Below are 14,067 nucleotides of genomic sequence, written 5' to 3'. Positions count from 1 at the left end.
GACATGGACACATGAAAAGTGGCATATACAAGCTACTTTGAATACATTATAAAGTGTGGTATTGTTTCTTGGGGTAACTCAACAAACATAGTGTGGATACTAAAAATACAGAAAAAAAAAATCATTCGAAATATGTGCAAAACACAAAGAAACATGTCAACCATTATTTAGAAAACTTAAAATATTAACTCTGCCATCCTTATACAGACATGAGATTATCACGTTTTTGTACATCAGACATGAATTATTTGAGGGAAACCATTTTGTCCATTCACATGATACCACACAGAAAATTTTATGCTCTCCACCCACTACCTCAGACTGTATGCCCAGGGACCTCAATACATGGGAATGAAAATTTGTAACAAATTAAAAGGCAACAAGTTGATGCAGATGAATTTAGGTTCTCTTAAAGAAAGCTACGTGAGGTTCTGACACTGAAGTGTTATTACTGAGTGGGTGAATTCATGCAGGACAAGCTGGAAATTTGAGCTGGATACAAGAAATATCCTTATAGTGTTATTATTTATTGTAGTGCTATTACTTGTTAATGTAAAAATCATTGTAGCTGTATTATAAATTTTTGACATGTCTCCTGTATGCAAACCAAATGGATTACAAAAGTACATCATGAGATGAATAAAACACAGTTCACAATTCAACCGCTTTCTTTGAGGTAACTTATAATGTTCAAACACAATATATGTTCTAAAATCTTGCTGCATATCAACATTAATTATATGGGCATGTAATTTAATGGATTACTCCTACTACCTTTCTTGAATATTGGTGAGACCTTTGCAACTTTCCCGTCTTTGGATATGGATCTTTCGTTGAGCGAATGGTTTTACATTATTGTTAAGTATGTAGCTTGTGCATCAGCATACTCTGAAAGGAATCTAACTGGTATACAGGCTGGACCAGAAGACTCACTTTTATTAAGTGATTTTAGTCGCTACACTACTCTGAGGTTATTTACTTCTATGTTACTCATGTTGACAGCTGTTCTTGATTCAAATTCTGGAATATTTACTTCAGCTTCTTTTGTGGAAGCATTTTAGAAGGCTATGTTCAGTAACTCTGTTTTGGCAGCACAGTCTTCGATAGTATCTCCATTGCTATCACACAGAGAAAGCACTGATTGTGTCTTGCCACTAGCATACTTCACATACAACCAGAATCTCTTTGAATTTTCTGCCAGGTTTCGAGACAAAGTTTCACCATGGAAACTATTATAAGTATCTCACATTGAAGTCCATGCTAAATTTCAAGTTTCTGTAAGAGACAGCCAATCTTGGGGATTTTGCGCTGTTTAAATTTGGCATGTTTGTTTCGTTGTTTCTGCAACAGTGTTCTCACCCATTCTGTGTACCAAGGAGGATCAGCTCTATTGTTTGTTAATTTATTTGGTATAAATCTCTCAATTGCTGCTGATACTATTTCTTTGAATTCAAGCCACATCTGGTATACACTTATATTATTAATTTGGAAGGAGTGAAGATTGTCTCTCAGGAAGGTGTCAAGTGAATTTTTATCTGCATTTTTTAATAGGTATATTTTTTGCTTATTTTTGGAGGATTTGGGGGTTACAATATTCAGTCTGGCTACAACTCTGTGTTCACTAATCCCTGTATCCATTTTGATGCTCATTATTAACTCAGGATTGTTTGTTGCTAAGAGGTCAAGTGTGTTTTTGCAACTGTGTACTATACGTGTGGGCTCATGAACTCACACACACGATACAGTCTCAGGCAATTGAAACCACACTGCCAGTGGAAATGTGTGTGAGTTGCATTTGAATGAGTGTGTGTGTGTGTTTGCATATGTGTGTTTATTGATGACAAAGGACTTTGGCTGAAAGCTTTAAGAGTGAAAGTTTTATTGTTTTGCCTATCTGTGACTCAGCATCTCTGCTATATGGTGAGCAGCAACTTTCCTTCTCATAATATTATTAATTTATTCCAGTTGCCAAGAATGCCTTATGCCCATGCTAACTCACAGGAACTATCTACTTCAATTTTGCGACAAGATAAACTACATCTAACTGCAACAAACATGCCAACCATGTTTAGCCTATCTTTTCGGAACACCGTTAGGTTCTTCGCAAGAATTTTGGCTGAATTCATCTCCAGTTTCAGCCAGCTTTCAGTGCCTGTAATGATTTGAGCATCAGTGCTTTCTATTAGTGATTGGAGCTCTGGTATTTTTCCAAGACAGCTACGACAATTTACAACTGTTATACCAATGGTTCCTGTATCTACATTCCTCCCATGTTTAGCCTGTACCCTTTGTGACTGAAGTACTTTTCATGCTTTCCCGAGACCCTCTAACTTAAAAAGCCGACCAGTCCATATCACATAGCCCCTGCTACCCATGTAGCCACCTCCTGCATACAGCAGACTCCTGACCTATTCAGCGGAACCCGAAACCTAATCACCCTTTAGCGCAAGTCAAGGAATCTGCAGCCTGCATGGTCACAGAACCATCTGAGCCTCTGATTCAGACCCTCCACTGGGCTCTGTACCAGAGGTCCACAATTAGTCCTGTCAACTATGCTGCAAATGGTCAGCTCTGCTTTCATCTCACAAGCAAGACAGGCAGCCTTTACCACTTCTGTTAGCCACTCAAAACCAGAGAGAATCTCTTCTGATCCAAAGTGACACACATCATAGGTACTGACGTGAGCCACCACCTGCAGTTGACTGCACCCAGTGCTCTTCATGCATCCAGGAGGACCTCTTCCACATCTGGAATTACTCCACCGGATATGTACATGGAGTGCACAATGGCTTCCTCCCCTTTCTTGGCAGCCATATCTGTATAATGCTGCCTGCTGGTACTGTCCTGCTATCTTTAAATTTGTTGTCACCTCAGTACACTGGCCATTTGTGATGTTGGCTAGCAGCCTGTAGTCCCCGAGAAAGTCCGCACGCAGGATCAGCTCACTAACATTGGCCACAGTAAATGTCCATGAGAATGTGCCGCATAGTCCTAAGTCTAAATTGGGGTTGTGTGTGCCCTAAGTTTCAGTGGCTGAATTGTTTACCACTGTGAGAGCCTGCCTGCAGTCTTCTAACATAGAACAGGGGAATATTAAAAGGTCCAAACCCATGTCAACAAGATACTTCATGGCACCCATCTGTTCTGCTATGAAGAAACTTTGTGATACTGAATTACAGCCAGGTGTGCCTAGGACCAGTTGCAGTTGGCATTTGGGTGTGTGCAGGGAGAATGACACTTCATCGTATCATTGCCAAAGCACATATGGTACCAGCAGAAGTTATTCACCATCAGTTCTGCTGCCCATGGAGTACCATTAAAATGTCTGGCGCTGGGTTGCAGGCTGCATGAGCCAGTTTGGCAGTGGGTGGATCAGCTGCCACTGTGGTGCCTGCTGCCCTCTGCCTGTGAATGCACCAACTGGTCAACTTGTGTGGTGAGAGTTGCCACACCTATGCGGCCAAGTTGTGCACTAACTGGTGCAGGTCAGCATCTGAGGTGGTGGCTACATAGGAAGCACATGCCACCACAGAGGTGGGGGAATGGTTTCATAAGCTGCCATGGCCATGGTGCTAGGTGCCGTCATCAATGCATCATGCACCCAGCTGGCCAAGTTTATAACAATGTCCAGCAGCATTTCTGTCTGTGTTGCTTTCACTGCCTGCACCTGAACTGGGAGGCTGCCCACAAAGACAGTGCATAACAGCAAGTCTGGCACTGTGTCAGACTGCATGAGGCTCCACAAATGGTGCGGGAAATGTGAAGGCCTCCAGTCACAGCATTCCTCTTGCCACAGCAGTTGGTGCACACATTGTTCATCAGATGATGAGATCCATGGATCAGCTTTCCTTGGGGCATTTTTATAATAACTGTGTCAGCAGGGCAGTGATTTTATCCTGGACTTCAGCCATGTAGTTTTGGTCGAGCTGGCTCACTACGTGCCCAAATTTTACAAGGTCACAGATTCTATGGTTGCTCACAAAGACCACCTCCAATAGACTGAACAACATTACAGGGTCACAGAGCTGTAAGGAAGGTAGTCTGACCATCACCTGTCCAGTGCTTGCAGGCACTCCAACAATTGTAAGAGATTTTGGTGTGGCAGGGCTTTGCGCACCAAAAATTTCCTGGGCTGTTTGCAGCTGCACGGCTTCCATGCATTATCATCACTTACAGTCATAAACTTGCTGTGAACTGGCTTTACTGCTGCACCCATGCATTATGCTCAAGCAAGAGGTTTGGTGACAAGAAATGATGAGAATCACTTTTGTTGGTGATACATATTTATTTTTCCATGCATTGTAAGATGGTACAAACACTGTTTATCCTTAATGTCCCTCCATATAGGCATGTTGGACTGGCAGTATGGCTTGATCACTGATCCTGGAGTGTACACACACTGGTGATGAGCTGTGATGTGAGTGCATGGACCACGCGAGATAAAGGCAACATCTCTGAAAGTTCCGTTTTCGGCATGACTCATGGAAAGTCATGACTTTTGTGGCATGGAGGGAAGCACTGCAAAACAAATGTATGGATGTCATGATATGAGCAAATGTGCAAGACTTCGTGTACATGTTTGAGGGGAGTCACATTAACTCAACCCATGTGGTCCATAGTGAGAAAGATCAGAGGCGTGTGTCACACCTCGTGACCAACTCTCACTGTCCGCCCACTTTGTCCCATGCAGGCTGATGTGCAATGCATAGGAAAGCTACATACATGAGCTGCACAAATGTTGAGCTCCATTTGCTTGTGTCAGTTGTGCCACTGTTTTGTCCTTCACGTATTTGTGTGGTGTGGCTGCCGCATGATCATTGCATTTTGTATGTACACAAATTATTACACCTAGGTATTTGTATGAGTTGACTAATTCAAAATATGCTTCAGTGATATTATAGTCAGTGTGTTAACAGAGGAGGAAAGTGTCTTTGATAAATAAAATAAGCCACATACCCTTTATGGTGCTTCATTATTGATGTAACCTTCAGACATAGTTCATAAAATCTTCATCTAGAGCTATACTCTGCAAACCACTGTGAAGTGCATGGCAGAGGCTACTTTGTATTTTATCAATTATAGGGCTTTTTCCCATTCCACTCACATACAGCATGGGAAGAATGAATTGTTTAAATTCCTCCATGCATACTGTAGTTAATCTAATCTTGTCTGTACAATCTCTATATGTAAGGTTGTAGTACTTTCCTAGAGTCATTATTTAAAGCCATTCTTGACACTTTGTAAGTCAGCTTTCTCAGGATAATTTACATTACCTTCATGAGTCTGCCAGTTCAGTTTATTTAGCATTCCTGCAACACTTTGCCACAAGTCAAACAAATCTATGTCATTCATACTGCCCTTCTCTGTATACATTCAATATCCCCTGTCAGTCCTATGTGACACAAGTCTGACACATTTTATCAATATCTTGTACGGGTCATACAAGTGATTTGTATGCAGTCTTGTTTGTAGACTGATTGCATTTTGCTAGTATACCCCCAATAAACTGATACCTACTACTTCCTTTACCTCTGACTCAGTCTATGTGGTCATTCCATCTCATATCCCAGCAAAGTGTTACACTTGGGTATTTGTATGACTTGAGTGACTTCAGCTGTGCCTCATTGATATTATAGTCATAGATTACTACAATTCTTCATTTTGTGAAGTTTAGAGTTTCACATTTGTGAACTTTTAAAGTAACTTCACAGCCTTTGCACCACTTTGAAACACTATCAAGATCTGACTGAATATCTGTGTGGCTTCTTTCAGAAAGCACTTTACTGTAGATAACTGCATCATCTGGGAAAAGTAGTCAATATTCAACATGAACAGCAAGAATCCCAACACACATTTATGGGGCAAACCCCATGTAACTACAACAACTGTTAATGACTTTCCATCCAAGATAACTTGCTGCATACTTCCTATCAAAAGAATTCTTAATCTATGAATATAACAGAGGGAAACATTCCATGTGGGAAAAATATATCTAAAAACAAAGATGATGTGACTTACCAAACGAAAGTGCTGGCATGTTGATAGACACACAAACATACACACAAAATTCAAGCTTTCGCAACCAACGGTTGCTTCATCAGGAAAGATGGAAGGAGAGGGAAAGACGAAAGGATGTGGGTTTTAAGGGAGAGGGTAAGGAGTCATTCCAATGCCGGGAGCGGAAAGACTTACCTTAGAGGGAAAAAAGGACAGGTATACACTCGCACTCACACACATATCCATCCACACATACACAGAGCACAAGCAGAATAGGGGTGTAACAATGCAACCAAATGAAATGTACTATATTTTAAATGAAGAATACATGTCTATATATTGCAACTGTTCATAGCAGGCAAGAGATTGTAGCAAACTAACGAAAATTTAAAAATAGTAAACTCCAAAATGAATGCCTGAGTCAATTTTGCTAATTAAGAAACATCATTTTTTGAGACATCATACATAAATGTACTTGTGAAAATTCCTTCCAGGATACTAAAAATATTGTGATAATCAAGCCAGTTAACATAAAGGCATGCGTAACTGTCGTTCACATATATGTACTACTTGTGTTGATATGAGAGCTGGACTAATAGTGAAGAAAGGTAGCTCATCATATTGACAAGAAAATACGTCTGCTTGTGTCTGTGTATGTGCGGATGGATATGTGTGTGTGTGTGTGCGAGTGTATACCTGTCCTTTTTTCCCCCTAAGGTAAGTCTTTCCACTCCCGGGACTGGAATGACTCCTTGCCCTCTCCCTTAAAACCCACATCCTTTCGTCTTTCCCTCTCCTTCCCTCTTTCCTGATGAAGCAACCGTTGGTTGCGGAAGCTTGAATTTCGTGTGTATGTTTGTGTTTGTTCGTGTGTCTATCAACATGCCAGCACTTTTGTTTGGTAAGTCACATCATCTTTGTATTTAGATATATGAATTCTTAATCTAGTTATTAGAGTTGAATTTCTCTGTTAATTGATCTTAACATTGCTCTCTATCCTAAAGGAGGAATTCTGTGTCCATTTTACATCCTTGAGTATTCTCCACCATGATGAAATGTGCTGAACACAAAGTGTGAACAAATTAATGAATAAAAAATGTCCTAGAAGCTTAATGACTCAAGTAGCTCCTTCCAAATTAAGTTAAAAACTGATGTAATTAAGAAACTATCATACATTCATTCAGAACAGAATTTGGGTGTAACAATGCAACCAAATGAAATGTACTATATTTTAAATGATAAATACATGTCTATAAATTGCAACTGTTAATACGAGGGCTATCCACAAAGTACATTATGTTTTCGTTTGTGTCTGTTAGGGGCGGGGCTAGCACGGCCATCTTGGTGTTATGGCATTCCGCCGCTCAGTCGGTATCCTGCCGTGCTAGTGAGAGGTTCGTGCTGTACTCTGTTGAGTTACTGTGACAGTTTGAAATGTCAGCATTAATTGAAAATGCCATGAAGTGTGAAGTGCGTGCTGTAATAAGGTTTCTGACTGCAAAAAACTGTACACTGATAGAAATCTATCGGCAGCTTTGTGAAGTGTATGGGGACAACATAATCTCTGAAGGTGGAGTGCGTCAATGGGTCATAAAATTTAAAAATGGCCAAACTAACATTCACGACGAAGAGCAAAGTGGAAGACCCAGCATAGTGACTGCCGAACTTGTCGAAAAAGTTGATGCTGTGGTTCGTGAAAACTGTAATTTCACAGTAATGGAACTCTCTATGAGTTTTCCACAAATTTTACGAAGTTTGTTGCACGAAATCATTACCAAAAACCTTGGTTACCACAAGTTTTGTGCAAGATGGATACCAAAAATCTTGACAGAGATTCACAAAAATCAGCGAATGGCTGCAGCATTAACGTTTTTGGATGCTTACGAGAGAGATGGCGACTCATTACTCAATCGCATCATTACTGGTGACAAAACATGGGTTAAGCATGAACTGTGAGACAAAATTGCAGTCAATGCAGTGGGGGCACACAATTCCCCCCAAAAACCCAAGAAATGCATGCAGACAATGTCGGCAAGGAAGGTGATGGCGACTGTCTTTGGGAGAGAAAAGGTGTGATTTTTTTGGATTTCCTGGAAAGAGGCACTACAATAAACTCTCAAAGGTATTGTTGTTTCTTCATCCGCCATACAGTCCTGACCTGGCACTGAGCGACTTTCACTTACTCCCAGCAATGAAGAAGTGGTTGGCTATGCAGCGTTTTGATGATGATGCACAGCTTCAAGAAGAGGTAACCATGTGGTTGAAGGTGCAGGCGGCTGAATTTTACGATGAAGGAATTTCCAAGCTCGTCCATTGCTACGATAAGTGCCTTAATTTAAATGGCAACTATGTAGAAAAGTAGTATTTAAGTGTGGCTTTCATCTGTATATAATAAAAAAAATTTCCAATACTTTATTTATTTTTAATTCCAAAACATAATGTACTTTGTGGATAGCCCTCATAGCAGGCAAGAGATTGTACCAAACTAACAAAAATTTAAAAATAGTAAACTCCATAATGAATGCCTGAATCAATTTTGCTAATTAAGAAACATCATTTTTTGAGACATCATACTTAAATGTACCTGTGAAAATTCCTTCCAGGATGCTAAAAATCTTGTGATAAGCAAGCCAGTTAACATAAAGGCATGCGTAACTGTCGTTCACATATATGTACTACTTGTGTTGAAGTGAAAGCTGGACCAATAGTGAAGAAAGGTAGCTCATCATATTGACAAGAAAATACGTATATTAGTGTTGTTCACAAAATTAGAGAGAGACAGAGAAAAACAGAGAGATCCCAGAAACGATGAGTGAAGAAATGTGGCTTCCTACATAGCTGGAAATAAGGTAGTTGTATTACTCCTTTCTTGGGATAAATTCTTACAAATATTTCTGGTGGAAAAGAGACAGAGAATAACCAAGAAAATATAGGAACTCAAAGTCTACTATCACGTCAACCACTTGAATGAAATCTGCTGCCCAACTTTCTCTGGGGATATTTTAAGATTGTGATTTATGAAACTGGACTTAATATACACTGATTATTCATATATCTTGTAAAGCATTTCCCCCATATAAGGTATTTTTAGCCATATATATCAGTCTATGGTACAAAGGTGTCTGGCATTTTGGGCAATGCCGAAGATATGTAAATAAAACACTTCCTAAATTTCCACTTGTTACACGTCTTTTTTTCATCATAGTAGATAATCAATCTTTCCTTCTATTTTTTGTCTAATTTTCTTTACATAAAAGAAAACTGTCATATTCCTCAAAGCTGAAGAGTCCAGTGGTGAAGACCACAGTAAGTGCTGCTTGGATGGTGTGTTTGCAGGTGCTGGTTCCTACATTTTCATCACTTTGTGGTGTCACTGGCTGAGGCTTCTATAAGTTTCTGTTTTAAATATGTTGTTTCTTGTACCTAGCACAACACTTTAAACTTTTTGATATAATTTTCAAACAGTCTGTATGATGTGTAATTAATGAAATGCACAAGACACTGACTGCCTTAGCAGAGCTTTCAACTTGTACTGATAGTTATATAATCCAAAAGCTGAAGGCACTTGTAGCAGAATACGAGGGCTATCCACAAAGTACATTTCGTTTTGGAATTATAAATAAATAAAGTATTGGAATTTTTTTTATTATATACAGATGAAAGCCACACTTAAATACTACTTTTCTACATAGTTGCCATTTAAATTAAGGCACTTATCGTAGCGATGGACGAGCTTGGAAATTCCTTCATCGTAAAATTCGGCCGCCTGCACCTTCAACCACATGGTTACCTCTTCTTGAAGCTGTGCGTCATCATCAAAATGCTGCATAGCCAACCACTTCTTCATTGCTGGGAGTAAGTCGAAGTCACTCAGTGCCAGGTCAGGACTGTACGGCGGATGAGGAAACAACACCCACTTAAAAGATTCAAGAACTTCACGAGCGGCATTTGCCATGTGGGCCCAGGCGTTGTCGTGAATCAGCAAGATCTTTGAGCCCAACTTTCCCCTGTGCTTGTTTTGTATTGCTCTTCTGAGGTTGTGCAGAGTTTGGCAATACCTTTGAGAGTTTATTGTAGTGCCTCTTTCCAGGAAATCCACAAAAATCACACCTTTTCTGTCCCAAAAGACAGTCATTACATGGTTGAAGGCGCAGGCGGCCGAATTTTATGATGAAGGAATTTCCAAGCTCATCCATCGCTACGATAAGTGCCTTAATTTAAATGGCAACTATGTAGAAAAGTAGTATTTAAGTGTGGCTTTCATCTGTATATAATAAAAAAAATTTCCAATACTTTATTTATTTTTAATTCCAAAACGTAATGTACTTCGTGGATAGCCCTCGTAGACTAATGAGACACAGCTGCAATAATTAATGTTTCAAATGGAACGTAAATGGTTACAGATGTTAAAAAAATCTTCAATTGGACTTTGGATCAGGTTTATCAATACTTACTGCAATTCTTGCACAATGGTTTACTTTTGAGCTACTGTAGGCTATCTCAAAAGACATTATGGATTGAAGTTCTTCTCCCTGGAAAAAAGAAAAATATAGTTTCAGGTAAAGAAATTATTTTGTGATTTTAATGCCCTCCACACCAGTAAGTGATTCAAAGTAATATTAGTTTAAGCATCAGGAAACAGAATGTTGAAACTTTCATAATATGGTAGCAAGAGAGAAAATGACTCCAGGTCTTGGAAGAATGGAACTGGAAAAGGGCCATAAAGGTTACATGGACAGACAGAAAGGGAACTGAAGAGATCTTCACTAACACAAAGAAAAATCATCATGAATGTCTATCAAGGAACTGCTGCACCACTCAGTTGCTTTTATCATTCTTATCTACAGTGCACAGCAATAATAAGGGTAAATTACCCAGCACTGAAGTTTATTTCCAGATGGCAGCAGAATCCAATTAAAAGTATATTAGAATTAGCAACCAGACAATCCTGCGAGAAACTCTTCAAACGTCTCACCGGAGACTAATGTATACTTCTTTAATGTATACAGTGCAATGGGGTCAGGATGGCTACAATGTATGTTTATCTTGTTGCAGGTCGTGATGACAAGGCAGGAAGGTTGGCAGGGCAACAGGTTCTAGATCCAGGTAGACAACTGTCTCAAAGTCATAGAAGCAGTGAAAAACAGTAATTCAAGATGGTGTACTCAGTAATGAAACAAAGCAGTAGGCTCTGCCAGAAATATCGACTCTTAGACAATGTGTCTAATAGTGTATTCTAATATGACAGGCAATTTATAACACTTAAAACTTTTGATAATGGCACCTTGAAGGCAAAATCATGATTGTTTAATTGTAAATGTAACACTGTAAATAAACAACAGTCTAATGGCGGTACTGACTTTAAAGAAATATATTATGACTGTGGCCCCACATTATGAAAAAAATATTTATTCACTGCTTTCAGTATATCAGTCAAAATGCTTTCTTGCTACAGGCAGTGTGTGGGGATGCAGGCTGACCCTTGTCAGTGATGTGCATGTAGGCATGTGGCCAGTGCACAGAGTTGCCATACCAGGCAGATGGTAATGGTGATGAAGCTATGATGTCAGCACCATGGTGAATGTAATGACTTATCAGTCCCAGGCAGGAGGCCAGCAAGTGGTGACAGCACACTTCATAGTAATTTGGTACCACTGTTGATGCAGATGCATATTTCAGTGCAAGAAGCACTCATCTATGTTAAGGTGATCCAAGGATCCCAGCATAAGATGCAGCAACAGTGACCTGCCAATGCAAGCCTGTAGCAGCAAAGTGTGTGTGCACAGGGCAGGTGGTAGCTCAGCAGGGAGTAAGATGTAGATGTAAACCTCGGACCCCCGGATAAGTACCCTGAAGTTGGTAGAAGTCAGCCAGCACTGGAAGGCACCAACTCAGTTCCCAGCACAATCAGGGCTAGGTGTAGCCTGTGGTACTGCAGTTACTGCAGATGGCATCTAATAGCAGTAAGTTGGGTGACCCTGAGGTTGATCACTGGTGTGGAGTACATCTCAGAGCTGATTGCAGATAGTGACAGGTGCTGCATAGCTAGAATACACAATACTTATGGTTGCTCGTTTCATCCCTATTATTATAGTACACCATTCTTTCTCACACATGCCAAAGGAGCAATACAGAGCCACATCTGGACACGAGGTAACCCAGATCATCACTGTAACAGTGTGACCCCTGCACTTTGCTGTGTCACCAATATTCCAGCCCTGGCAGCTGCTTTGATGCTTGATGTGTGGTAATTAGCTCTGCTCTTGTGCCAGAACTGAACTTTCCATTACATAAGCTTGGCTTCCTATAGCTTCTTGCATCAGACTGCAATGACCACTTTCCATTTCCTTGGCCACATGTCGCAGATGCCAAGTTAAAAGGCAGAGGCACCAAAACAGAAAATATGGAAAAATTTGCCATGAAATATGATGTAACTGTACATGCTACTAGGAACAGCTATCTGGTTCATTTTTCTGCTTCAAGAATTCCTCATCCATTATAACCACAAGCAAGTAATAAAAATTTTTAACAAGTTGCCACTCACAGTTCATTCAGCACCATCAAATAAACACAAGAGAGTACAAATAAGGTGCAATGAATTCAAGCCACAGAAAGTATTCTTAGAAATTAATCATTGTAAGATGTATTTTTCATAACTGATACAAAAGTTCCTTGAATTGTTGTGTAAGTATTTTATTTTTTGTGTCTATGCATGTTAGTTACTATACTATTAAACTGATTCTTGACTCCACTGTATTTTTTGATGAGGCCAATTGTATAGAAAATACTGAATGTTCAATAAATATTTTGAATTACATAAACTACCCAAAAAACATTTTTCACCACCCTCATCAGTTCCATAGTTCGTTTTTTTCTTTTTTTAAATTTGAAATAGCTTTCTAAAAACTGTGTCTCACCCTGAAGAGAGTCATGTGTTCTAGATTCCTCTTGGAGCATGTATCTGGAAACCAGATGCTCAAGAGAGCCTGATATTCAGACAAGGCTAATGATCTACTTTCTGCTCCTTGCAAATGAGATACAGCCTATGTATTGTTATAAAATGAACCATATCTCTGCTATGGTAGATGTGATTCATTTGTAGTCTCTTTCTCATGTCTGGAAGGAGACTGTGAATATAGCCCCTGGTATTTCCACTTTCCAAATCCTACTACATCTCATAAAGACCCCAGTTTTGAGGCCATAACTTGCTAATAATTATCTCTCATACTTTATCTTATCTTGCTATGACCAATATCTTACAATTTGATATCCTTCTGTGACGTCAGTGACATATATTGTAAGAATGGTGTGGAGAGTCTGTACTGGTGTAGTACACCTAGATCTACATCCATACTCTGTGAAGCATTTTGAGGTCCATGGCCTGTGATATTTCTCATTGAACCAGTTATTCAGGCTCATTGCTGTGCAATTCACATACACAGTGCTAGAAGAAATACCACTCAGTAATCATGGCTCATTTAGTGTGTTCTGAACCAGAAGTCCACAAGTGCAGTTTCATAGCTACAGCTGAGTCTGGCAACAAAGATAAGTTTGTAGTGATTAATAAAATATCACTTACTCGGTATTTTAATTAAATGTCTTATTACTAGCCATGTCCGTGTCCAACAAGTCAGACACAACAGTTAATCCTTTTTGGTGTAAGTCCCACACACTTGAGCAACATTCTAGCACAAGTCACACAAGTGATTTGTAACGAATCTCCTTCATAGACTGACTGCATTTCCCTAGTATTCTACACTCCTGGAAATGGAAAAAAGAACACATTGACACCGGTGTGTCAGACCCACCACACTTGCTCCGGACACTGCGAGAGGGCTGTACAAGCAATGATCACACGCACGGCACAGCGGACACACCAGGAACCGCGGTGTTGGCCGTCGAATGGCGCTAGCTGTGCAGCATTTGTGCACCGCCGCCGTCAGTGTCAGCCAGTTTGCCGTGGCATACGGAGCTCCATCGCAGTCTTTAACACTGGTAGCATGCCGCGACAGCATGGACGTGAACCGCATGTGCAGTTGACGGACTTTGAGCGAGGGCGTATAGTGGGCA

General features: G+C 40.1%; 1 protein-coding gene across 1 annotated transcript in view; it reads right to left on the bottom strand.

The window, feature by feature from the left end:
• The window catches only part of LOC126412599 (katanin p60 ATPase-containing subunit A-like 2), a 191,911-nt gene that overhangs the window by 117,424 nt on the left and 60,420 nt on the right, over window positions 1-14,067 (bottom strand). Inside the window, exon 2 of the mRNA XM_050082265.1 lies at window positions 10,452-10,529. Coding sequence (XP_049938222.1) covers window positions 10,452-10,508 — 57 coding nt within the window. The 5' untranslated portion in view covers window positions 10,509-10,529. The remainder of the gene's footprint in view (window positions 1-10,451; window positions 10,530-14,067) is intronic.

Source organism: Schistocerca serialis, chromosome 7 (assembly GCF_023864345.2).
Source record: "Schistocerca serialis cubense isolate TAMUIC-IGC-003099 chromosome 7, iqSchSeri2.2, whole genome shotgun sequence".
Taxonomy (NCBI): Eukaryota; Metazoa; Arthropoda; class Insecta; order Orthoptera; family Acrididae; genus Schistocerca; species Schistocerca serialis.
Note: the sequence above shows the minus strand (reverse complement) of the source record. Positions and strands in the feature narration are given on the sequence as shown.